This window comes from Seriola dumerili, unplaced genomic scaffold (genome assembly GCF_002260705.1).
Source record: "Seriola dumerili isolate Sdu_G_001 unplaced genomic scaffold, Sdu_1.0 BDQW01000147.1, whole genome shotgun sequence".
Lineage (NCBI taxonomy): Eukaryota > Metazoa > Chordata > Actinopteri > Carangiformes > Carangidae > Seriola > Seriola dumerili.
Window position 1 is genome coordinate 1,192,909 of NW_019174402.1, and position 12,513 is coordinate 1,205,421.

The following is a 12,513-nucleotide window of genomic DNA, read 5'->3' on the forward strand; positions in this document are numbered from 1 at the left end:
GTACTGGTTTAACTATCTATAATTCAAAGCATCTGACTAGTCATTTGAGAGTCTTTTAATGCCACAAATAATATAATCTGTATTTCTTGAAAAAAAAAAAAAGGTGCCGTAAACGATCGTCACTGCCACTAGATGACGTCGCAATACAACGACAGCACCTCAAACCACAACAACTGCTTCATCAGCCACACGCCCCCACCCCCACGATCTCAGTTAGTTAAGTGTTACAAGCCAAGTGAAAGTGGTCACTAATCACACACCAAGTAGCACTACAAAATAAATTTACACTGTGTACACGAAAGCCAACCAAAGGCAAAACACCTTCAACCGTTACCCCACGCTAGCATTGCCATGATATGCTGCACAACAGTTAGCAGTTAGCCAGCTAGCGATAGCAACATTGCCGAACACATTCATAACATCAAGTTAGCTAACATTATCATCGCGTAGCCGTAAAGCTGCTTACCCGTTGAAGCGAAGAAAAGTCAGTTCCGAGTCAAGCTGGAGCCCTTTAGCCGCTCCTTTGGTTCCCCATCTTGATAAAGCCAGACCAGTTTGAATCCACGGTCGGACGGGAAAATAAATTCAGCCTTGGACTTAATCACAGGAAACTCATTGACAGAACCGGTATAAACTTTATGGATGATTACCGGTATTTGAACTAATAGTCCCCATGGCCAGTCAACCTGTCCACTTGTCTTGTCTCTTTCTTTGTAAGAGGCCTTCGTAGACGGAAATCGCGTTATTTTCATTGGAGGAAATTCTGGAAGGTCACTTCCACCTGAAGGCGGCATATTGTGCTGTGCCATCTCACCTGTGGGCGGTCCCTGTGGCTTTATGAAGGTAGAGAGGGCCAATGGAGGGAGTAATGCACACGCACTAACATGCACGCGCCGCCATACCTTATACCAAAACAAACAATAGAAAAACTCCATTATAGAAATAGTTGTTTGCTGCTATATTATTGTTTAAAATCCTGTTCACAGAACCTTTCAATAGCTCTATTTTTCACTGACTGTCCCTCTCATTGTCATTGCAGCAATCTGAAACTTCATTTAAATTTCTGTCAAAGGAAAAAGGCATATCCAACACGCTTTATACTGTATATTTCTGAGTTATTTCTGACTTCAGAGGGTCTTAGAGCTTACATTAATTACATTATGAAAAGTTTAAATTCCAAAGTCATTCATGTCTCTGCATCTAACTGCTGCAAGTGTTGCCATCAACCCTTGTGTCTCTGTATTACTAATAGAAACTTTAATAGCTACCAGCATGAGGCACTGATCAGCCAAGCACATCAACATAGTGAGATCCAATATGTTACCACCATGCAGAGAGAGCGGGAGCGTGTGTGTGTGAAGAAGAGGAAGGCCTACTTGCATGTGTGTCTTGTTAGTGCTGGGTGTAACAGTGGAAGTGATGGCACTAATGTGGGAATGACAAAGGAGCTCTTACTGTGAGCTATATGAAGATGTGTGAAATCAGCGAGACTTCTGCAACATGCCACACAACATGCCCTGGTGTGTGCGTGTATGTGTGTGCGTGCACATGTTCACAACCCAGGTACAACAGAAACTCTTTGTATGTTTGTGTGTGTGTGTGAGATGCTGACATATAGTTCCCTCTTAGACTTATCTAACAAAGTAACTGATCTATATTTCATAATGAGATGACTATGAAGGAAACTCTTCTAAGAAAAGCTTATAGATCTTCACATTACAGCTTGCGCTGACTGTGGTGACAGTCAAACACCAAAAATACCCAGATTCAATCTTTCAAACTTCTCGTACTGTATGTACCCACTGTTATAATAACTGCAAAACTCAGCAAGGCTGATTTGCTGAAGAATAATTAGTGAGAACCTAAACTGGCATTCTATAATACTGAAAAAGTCTATGTCAATATTTTCCTTATTAAAAATCCCAAACTACCAATTTCACCAAGACAAATCATTTGGTGAAATTACATTTTTTGTTGAGGTCTCATTTGGAATATAAGAAATTTATGAAAATCCATCACTTGTTCACTTCAATCATGTTTGAACAGTGATTGGTCATTTTTACTGTGTTAGATTTAGCCTTTCATTCCTACTGAAATATCACAACAATGTTGACATTTATGACCTCCAGAGGATATATCTTAATGTCTCTGGCGATCCTCTGATGTCACCTCTTGTACCACCATGACATTGAAATTTTTGTTTTCTGGTGAAATGTTTCAGCAATTTTTGGATTGATTTTTAGGAAATTTGGTACACGCCTTTTATCTCCCCATCAGGATGATAAACTTTGGTAAGAATTTGGTGGCATCTAACGGTGTGGTTGCAGATTGCAACCAAATAAATACCCCTCATTCCTCCCTTTCCAAGCATGTTGGAGAACCTATATTGTGGCCTTCAGGTAACAAAAAAAACACGAAAGGTCTTCTCTAGAGCGAGTGATTGGTATGTCCATTCTGAACTTCTGTAGAAACATGGCGGTGCAATGCGGTGATCTCTGTGGAAGAGGACACGGACCCCATGTACATATAAAGGGCTCATTCTATGCTAACACTCACCTTTGTTCAGAAGTAATGGATCAACAGAATCCAAATTAGAGGATTCACATAACATCCTCTGGTATCAAACCATTGACATGCCTAAAATGGTTTAATCAGCATGCTTTCAAAGCTCTGCAAGAATAAGACACTAACTTAGTCTTTAACAATGTATTTTGCATTACTATTACATTACCATTGCTAGGATATTACTGCAATATCATGTCATTATGTTTCTATGATGTGTAAATATCTACTATTCCCTTTCAGGACTTGACATCAACACTGCTACCCCCAGCTAAAAACACTACATTTATCAGCTATGGTATCACTCAGTCCACTAGCGGGCAGCAGTAATGCTGGTTAGATTCATCTAACAGACATCTCAGTCCTCCAGTCGTCCAAACTCTTAAACCAGCTGTTAAATTGATGCATTACCATCGTCTGTATCACTTTCCTGTCAGCACCTGTCTCCGCCCCTCCTCCCCTCTTTTTGCCTCCCGTCCTTGTCTCCTCTCCTTTCTAATTACCTTCCTGTCCCTCCTCCTGGCACTGGACCTGCCTTCAGCTCTCAGCAGGACCCACAGGGACAAGCTGCAGCAGCTGTGCCCCAACAGGGGCTCTGCTTTCTGGGGAGTTAGCTCCGGATGGTGAAATTCACTGAACCGATCTGGGAGGTCATGATGCCAGACATATAGAGCAGAACGAGGTGAATCTCTGACCTCTGCAGTCAGGAGCGGAGACTTGAACCTGACACTAGAGGGTGCTGGTGGCTCAGCAGTGGCATTTCACTCCAGTGTGTTGTATTTCTCTCAAATCAAACTTTTGAGCCGGCCGCCAGCCGCGGCATTAACCCTGACAGAAAAACATGCTTTAAGATTAATGAAAAGTGCTCATCTGGTAACCATATGCCCCCATTTTGTGTTCTCATTTTGCTTGTACATGTCCTTGGATCATCAGGCTTTGTAACCTTCTAAAGCTAAAGACATTAATGGGACATGCAACACTAAAAGTACCTCTTCAGTGCTATGAGTTGTGCACATGGTGTTTGCAGTAGTGTGTTGCAAAGAAGTTTACTATTCTGCAGTCTTTATCAAAACCACGTGCTGAGCAGAGATATCTTCAAATACATGTTTTTCATACTACAGATAACCACAGCAAGTGAACATTTGGAGATAATAAACCTTTATTTAAATCAAAGAGCAGATAAAAACATTAAGGCAGACGAGCAGCGAGCATTGAGCTGCAAAATGGAACGTCAGAATTTAACTATACAAGGCTTGATCCGTTCATAAAAAAATAGAAAATTATGAAGCCAGAGAAAAAAAGAGAACACAACGTGAGAGAGAGCATGTGTGTGTGCGTGTCTGTTTGTGTATGACTGCATTCAAGAGATTTAAATCGTGTATGTGCATGTGTGTGAGTGTGTGCATGCAAGTGAGACATGATTTAATTTGTATGTGAAAAGGTGCTTGCAGGACACATTTTCAGATATTTAATCAGTAAAACAATAAAGTGCTGTTATAATTGACCTGCTACGACTGAGGAGATTTCCAGCCTTGAAATAAAACTACAAGTCAAGCAGCTAGACTCTCTAGTACAGAGTTAGTAACAGCCAACTAAAGTGCATGTGTCACAGTATGAAATGTAAACAAAAATCAGAGATACTAAAGACATTTTTTTGCATTCTATAAGCTACTTGGTGACCAGTTTTTGCTGAAAAATAATGAATTAGTTCTTTTCTTTTTTTTTTTCCTTCCTCTCACATCAGTTGACACAAACTGACTAACTAAAATGTTGCCATGCATTTCTTCAATGACTCTGATTTAAGTTTAGAGGTTTGTGACACATTTCTTATTGTCGAGTGTTTATTATTTACAGTTGCAGTCACATACGCAGCACAGTGGGTTAGACAGTGGCACCAATTAGCATCTTGCAAAACAATTTGCGAGGTTTCTTTTTCTTTTCAATGAGAAGATGTGGGATGTGGTCAATGATGAATCAAAATTTCTAACATGATTTGAATGACTGCAACTGTATTTTCTTTTGTGGTACATGGTTATCTTTTGATACAAAAAAATGCAACAAAAAGGATTTTCAAGCTTTCCTATATTAGTAAATTACATGATTGTGTAGGGCTGTATGCAGCGGTCTGGTTGTTCTGAAATCAATAAAAATTCTTGGTGATGCAGAATGTAACAAAAAGCAATGACCAGCTAAGCTAGCCCTGCCCTGAGCCGTCCAGTGTGTTAGTGAAAAGCTAACGCTAACTACACATGTAGGACTCACTGTATGTTCTTTGGGGGCAGCCAGAATCCTCCAGGAAACTAAACTTCTCATAGCAAGATTTCTGTCTGCAGACATGTTTATGGTACTGTAAGAAGAAACTACTGATGCTAAGAAGGTTTAGCTTCTGTCTCTGTACTTTATGCTAAAATGGAGGAAAGAAGCTTGATAATATATATGAACATCAATCTGTCGTCCAAACTTCATGCCAGACTTTCTCTATTTTCATACCTTTCTTGCCAAGAAGCTACCGCCAGTATCCAGCTAGGTTAGCTTAACACAAAGACTGGAAACATGGAAAACAGCCAGCCTGGCTCTGTCGAAAGGTAAGAAAATCTCAAAATATGTTAATTAGGGAGCTTTAGAGGTGGTGGTGGGTGGATTGTTTTACCTAGCCGTTTCCCTGCGTTTCTAATCTTAATGCTAATCTAACTGCTGCTGCTGAGTGTAGCTTCATATTTTTTTATTTATCTCACAGGTATGAGAGCAGTAAAGACTCGTTTAAGGTCTTCACATTTACCAGCCGCAACAGCATATGGATGCTATCGTTTTTCACCTTGAGTGTCTGTGTGTGTGTCATCATGGCAAAATGTGGTCTTGTAGACACTGCAGCAGGAACTTCCACAGAGCTTCACAACGGTGCAAGATCACAAAACTTTACAGGAGTGTAGCTGAGATCAAAATGAAGGCCAATTTCAAAGATGGGTGTGGTCCGACCCATTAGTACTGAGTGCTCATGTAATAATGAAGTTATGACTACTGAGTGCTCATGGATCAGTTTGTCAACATGTGGCTGGTGTGGTCCCATTGCAAGAAGGTCTGTAGACCAACCTACATGTATCCATCCAGAAGAAATTCAGCTGGGTCACTTTTCTGTCTGGACACCTTCTTCCTAAAAAAATTATATACAAAGAAACAACCAAATAAATCTGGCTGCCCTCTTACTTTGCTTAAAAAGTGAAAAAAATATGAAATGCTTCTTCACTACAATTAGCTTATCACTTTTGCTAAAAATTCTAACTAATCTGGATTCAAGTGAACTATAGCTTCTAATTAAACTTCCATTTAATTCTCAATACCCTAATTCTGAAGCTTTTACGTTTGTACATGCTGCTTTCTGCATTTGTCAAGTGACAAAAACTGGACTGCTGAAAAGCTCCTCTTAACACAAAAACGATCAATGCATAAGAAAAGTTCTACAGTTTGTCAAAGCACGTGTAAGATGAACAGAGTGCTGTCAACAACTAACCAAAACTGAACAACATGATTGTTGTTGTATTAACATATGCAGTGTATAAGTATGCATCTGCAACTTGACTGCTGTGTTTATAACAGTGCGAGGAAATTTCTTATGGAAGAAGCTACAGTATGTATTTTACATGTGTGTCCTCACCAGTCTTATCTTGCCTGGCCCTCACTGTGAGATTGTCTTAGATCAAGCACAGGCACAAAAAGAAAAGTTATAACTCTGTGTAGCAGGTCTGACTTCTTAATATTTTTTAATCTAAAGCACACAATCATCAGATTTTCACCTTCTTGTGTGTAAATGCAGCCAGAGAGTTTAAAGAGGATGGTGATGTTTCTAGAAAAACAACCTTAACACTTAAAAAATAACAGACAAGAAGAAATCAGAAGAGACAGTAACTAGACATTTGACTTCTAAACTTGTTTGTGGCTGTGTGTGTGTGTGTGTGTGTGTGTGTGTGTGTGTGTGTAGGTGTGTATGTGTGTATGTGTGTGTGGTGTCACTCCTGGAGAGCCCAACCTCCAGAAACCTCCTACACCTACACACCACCACACCTCATTGGTTAAACAGGCCTACACAAGCTGATTGGCTGTTACAGCAGTGTCCTCATCTAGTAATGTTTTCGCCTCCTACGTTCAAAGCGTCTTAAACTGCAGACTCCAGCACATACAGAAATCACTCTAACCACCTTTGATTTTTTTTTTTTTGCAAAGACGGTTTCTTTGAATATTTGCTCTTTAGCAAAAAAGCAAGAAGCACAGAGACATGAGTAAATTGTAAGTGAGGGAGTGTGTGTGTGTGTGTGTATGTGTGTGTGTTTCTCCCCATCCATCACTATTTCAGTGTTTTTGCATCTGAAAGCCCATCACTTCATCCAACCATCCGTCTGTGTATTCATGTGTTTATCAGTCAGTCTTCTTGGCCCACGCCAGGTCATCTGACCGGGGTTTCTGCCCTGTCAGGCATTCGATCAACCGCTCCATCCGTCTCCAAAAGCCCAGCTGGTCCAGTGGATAGTTACACCAACCTGGGATATAAGGAAACATGGAAAAAAAGACGGAAGGAAGGAAGGGAGAAAGTCAGGAAGGTGGAGAAAGGAGGAGAGGATTAGAGATGGAGAAGTAAAAACATAGATAAGAAACAAATGGAGACATTATGGAACTGTAAGTTTAATTACTTCTAAAAATGAGATAAAGCCAATAACATACATATTGTATGTGTTGTTTACTTAGATTTTACGGAATGACATGAAGGATAAATATGATGTACGAGTCTAAGTGTTTTAGACAGATCACGCCACAGTCTCGGACCCCGAGGGGATTTTGCTACTGTATTTAGATATTTGTTTTGTCTCTGACCCCGCCTACTGCTCCAACTATACCCAGAGCCAACACAGGCTCATTTTGACCTGCTTCTCACCATCCTTCCTCCATCACCATCGCCTTTTCCCTCCAGACTCTCTGTACTGCTCTTGCAAACTTCTCTCTCTTTTAGTTTTTAATCTCTTTGCTTTTCTTCAGATTTCACACTTCTGTCTTTCACACGTCCTCTGACTTGTATTGTCTCCTTCCCCTCCTCTTACTTCCTGTCTCACTCTCATCATAATGTCCAGACTAGATATCAGAGGGGCAGAGGGACAGAGATGTCCTTAGCCCCTACTAACATAGAGAAACACATCCGTGCACATGCTCACACACACTCCACATACACTCTCCATGCTTTTCATTCTTGTGCAGTTTACAGGGAGTTTAATGGCTGTGATATTTGTTTTGAGGTAAATACATTAATGTATGTATGGCTGCAGGCCAAAGTACACATGAACATGTACATGATGTACACATGAATGCATGCATGACTGTACAGTACTCTGTGTGAATACATGTGACTGCTCTGACATACACACACAGTCATGTCTTAGCTGAGCGTGTTACACACATGTACGTACGTCACTGCTTTGGAAGCAGCTGAGCACTCCCCTGACATTTGAGATGAAAAGCCATTTTACTATTATTACCCCACACACACACACACACACACACACACACACAACTGATGCATTTGTATGTAAAGCACTTGCACTTGCAGTTTTACTTCGTGAGCCCACACAGTCAATAACAACAAGCACACAAATGCAGAAATAAAAAAGAAATCGGATGCACAAGCCACACACACACACACACACACACACACACACACACACACACACACACACACACACACACACACACACACACACAGAGAGAGAGAGAGACAAGAAGCAAATAGAGACATCCACAAGGGCTGTGTGTACTTAGCCCTACCCTTGTCTGATGCTCACACACCACCACCCATGATGTGTTTGCATAGGGTGCATGCTATAGCTGCGGGGATGTGAGTGTGTGTGCGTGTCCCTCCAGTGACCCTCTCTCTGCTGGAAGACATAAAGGAGCCAGAGGTTTTGTTTGATTTCACTCTTTCCCTCCATCTCTCCTTCCTCCTCTTCTCTCTCACTCCATTTCTCCTTCTTTTGCCACAAACTAGCCTTTTTATTTTTTATCTCTTCCAAATCCCTGCTTCCTACCCCCCACCCCACCCACCCCCCTCCCTTCCTCCCCTGTCCTCCATCCCCCCCTCTGCCTGTGAAGTCCTATTTGTTAGAACAGACAGCAGGTTAGCATTAAATATACATGGGGATTGTCAGCCGGTGGCGAACACAAAGGCAGCTAGGCGAGCCCCAGTGGAATCCAAGCCCGGCCTAGGCAGCCAGGCTGGGGGAGCAGGGGGCCGTCACTGTCCCCTGTGGGCCCCCCAACCGCCAACAACCCACCTCCCACCACACACACGCGCACACACACACACGCACACACACAGGTTAGAAACTGAAGAGGAGGTCAAAAAGACTAGTGCACACACAGATGCTCGAGTATGCAGATGTACGAGTATGAGCGCGTGCGTGTACAAACACACACTTTCCCTGTGCCACCCCCCCCCCCACCTCCCTCAACTTGCTCACCCACACATCTGTCGTCCGCAGGGGCGCAGGGTGACGTACAAGCTGAAGCCCCCTTGTGTATCCTCCCTCTTTTCTCTCCCTCCCTCTCTCCCTCTCACCCAGATGCACACAGAATACTGAATGTGGATCTATTACGGAGGCCCCGTGTCTCTAAAGACACACGCACGCACGCAAACAGAACATTTTCTTTTAGTTATTTATAAGAAGTCGACAGACAGACAGACAGACATGGCCGCCATTTCATCTGAATCTGCCGAGAACTGCAAGTGAAATCATTCTGGAGTCATCAGCTCCAATTATGGCGATCTAAAATGGCTGCCCACAACATAAACACTAATAAACATCTGGCAGGATTCAAAACATCTCAGTGGTGTGATGGATGCAAAACTTAAAAAAAACAATGCTTTTATTGTGGGAATGTACAGTGTTAGATTATTTTTGTTAAATATTTTTGATCAGTTCCTCAATGTATACAGAAGAACTATTCATCCTTACTTACTTTAACACTTCCCACTTCTTTTGAAATAAAGGCAATATGAGTTAGAATTGAAGCCATGATCATCACTCTTATAACCGGCTGAGTGTTGATTATACTGTATGACTGTCCACATGACTGGTTGACATAACACTATGGCTAGAGGTTATAAAATAACTCCACAGCTTCCTCAGTTTTGGGATGTGTCTAATGCAACACAGCTCCACACGGTGACAACAAACCAGATTGTGAGACGTCATAAAGATGGGAGAAAGTGAGGTGCCAATCATAAGCTGGAAGACGGTTGCAGCAGCTTGCGTTGAAAAACAGATGGGTAAGTTTCACAATTATCTGTGGAAACTGGTGTTTCGGTGACTGATCAGCCTGTGTGAAGGACATTGCATAAATTTAACATCTATAGCGTCCAAGACGAAACCCAATGCTAACAAAAACTGAAAGATTAAGCTTTGCCAAAGAACATGAAAAGAAGCTTGATGAACATTGGCAGCATATTCTTTGGTCAGATGAGGCTGAAATAAATTTGTTGGGGACCAGCATGTTTGGTGTGGACCTGGCCAGGACCACCACATGACTGCACAGTGCTGACCGTGAAACGTGGGAGTGTGCTGATATGGAGCTGCATGAGTGTAAATGTAGATTGTGTCTATTGAGCCGACATAATTTCTTTTTCTTTTTATTCATGTACTTTTTTTGATCAAATTTAATTTATACCTTTCTTGATAATTTATGCTTCTGTTAATATGTAATCACATGTGTTGATTTGAATATTCACTAAAACTGTTTAAACTTTGTCACTCCACAGTGCTCTATTGACTTAGGACCAGATCTCACCTGTAGTGATGCAGTAGTATGTTTCGTGTGGCGAGACGTGGTGGATGCGGTGGTGTTTCCGTGGCAACACCAGATGCCAGTCCTGGAGCAGCATGACCCAGCGTGGGAGGCCGAAGTAAGAGTGACTCCACTTATGAATCTGATTGGTCAGCGTCACGAAAACTGCCAGGGCAAAGACGTAGCAGTCCCAAGGATAGGACGCCGCCAAGGGCTCTGAAAGGTGACAGGAAACAGACAGATATTTATATGGAGAGAAAGAAGGAAAGAGAGGGAGAGTAAAGTTAATAGAATAATTGATCAAACTGTTTAGTGTAATGAAGAGGGCCAGCACGAAGGCATAGCACTCCCACAGAGAGGATGCTGGCAGGAGCCTTGGTGCGATGTAGAGACCGAGGGGGAGGATGAAGAACAGGGGAGGTGGGGTGGGGAGGATGGGGAAAGATGGGGAAGAGTGGCAGCAGGGGAGAGAGGAGGAGATGACAAAGATAGATAAGTAGGATGATGAGGAGAGAATGTAAAATAGCCTGAAATATAATATACGTCTTCTAAAAATTACGGTCTAACAAAATCAGAGAGACCAGGAGCAGATCAGTCATCTGACATCAACTGAACAGATTATTCCAGACTGTTTTTTACCACGGTGCTATCACTACAGCACCACAGGCATCAAAAGGAAAACTTAAGTCAGTCAGTCAGGGGTGAGACACTTCAGCCCTCTACTCCTGTGTGCCATCACACAAGAAAATCACTCTCTACAAATTCTCTCTGTTCTTTATTGAGCATGTAAAATCCCTACTGATGTTAAAATGTAACTATGAATCATCACCCCTCACCTTTAAATATTTAAACAACTTCTGCTATTCCATTCTCATCCTCAAAAAGAGCTGCACATCATTCCTGCAGAGGCGTCCTGGGACTGGACAGAATGTGTGCTGTGCTTTTGTATGACATTCAGATGAAGGTGGAGCTGGAGTTAAGATGGAGGCTGGGGAATAGGGGACAGCAGTTTACTGACTCTGTGGGAAAGTCACACTCAAACAGAATTCGCAGTGTTCTCCAATGTGATGTTTTTCCTTTCCAAACAGGATACAGGGCCAGGACTTTACAAAACAAGAGGACAGAGCAGGAAACCAATGGTAAGAGTCAGGGAATGAAAGATAATCTAATTGAGAATCTTCTATTCAGTGTGATGTTAATTTGGGGCAATTTGAGACCTTAACAACAGAAACTAGATTCTGGAAAAAGTGAAAAATTCCAACTTTCTGTTAATTTATGTGTAAATGCCACAAATTCTCAAATAGTGACCTTTTCATCACCTCTACCAAAGAAATAGCTGTGATAGCTTGAGACACCCTATTATTTGTTCCCCTTTACAGTATATCCCATAATAATTTAGTATGAAACTTTCCTGTTTTATCTGCTTCCATTCACATTTCCACCAGTTGAAGAGCCAGCATCCCTTTCCTTCTTTTCAAAGGCTTTTAAAGTGAAAAGTCTGCAGGAAGTATCTAGTGTCAGTAACAGCCATGCTAGCAGCTCGGTGTGGCTGTACTTTGTCACAGCAGTGTTTTGAGCATAATGCTAACATCAGCATGCTAACAGGCTGAAAATGACAATGCTATTGTGCTGATACTGAGCAGGTAATGTTAGCATGCTAGCGTTTTAAAATGCTAGTTTGTTAGCTAATATGTACAGCTCAGACTGATGGGAATGTCATTAGTTTTGCTGGTACTGGAAATAAACAAGAAAGTGTTGGACAAATTACAGTTTTGGTGAGAAAAGACATCCTCCAGCTGCGCTGCTAGTGTGGCTAAAAACGTGAATAATCTGTTCACTGAGTTCAAGTGTTAATTAGGTTTCATAAATGTAGACTATTGCTAGGCCTGAAACCATGAAAACAGTAGTTGAAGATGTCATTGGTATCTGGGGATCGTGTGCTGTGCCAGTGTTGATGTGAGCTGACAGGTGACAAACATGTCAGGACTCACAAACAGGAGCAGCTGTGTGCAGGAAAAATGGAAATAATCATATGCAGGGCAACAGTCTGCAACGTTGCTGTTGGATGTAGGTGTAACTGAGCTGCCCACACCTGCTTAATAAAATGCACTTACAAGTTTCCATCAGTCT

General features: G+C 41.8%; 1 protein-coding gene across 2 annotated transcripts in view; it reads right to left on the bottom strand.

The window, feature by feature from the left end:
* Nucleotides 1-3,703: 3,703 nt before the first annotated feature.
* LOC111225244 (transmembrane protein 189-like) overlaps nucleotides 3,704-12,513 on the bottom strand; it is a 37,315-nt gene continuing 28,505 nt past the window's right edge. For both annotated transcript variants that reach the window (XM_022750002.1, XM_022750001.1), the window contains 2 exons: nucleotides 10,387-10,599; nucleotides 3,704-7,094 (listed from right to left, as the gene is read on the bottom strand). In XM_022750002.1, the coding sequence (XP_022605723.1) occupies nucleotides 6,973-7,094; nucleotides 10,387-10,599 (335 nt within the window). In that variant the 3' untranslated portion in view covers nucleotides 3,704-6,972. The remainder of the gene's footprint in view (nucleotides 7,095-10,386; nucleotides 10,600-12,513) is intronic.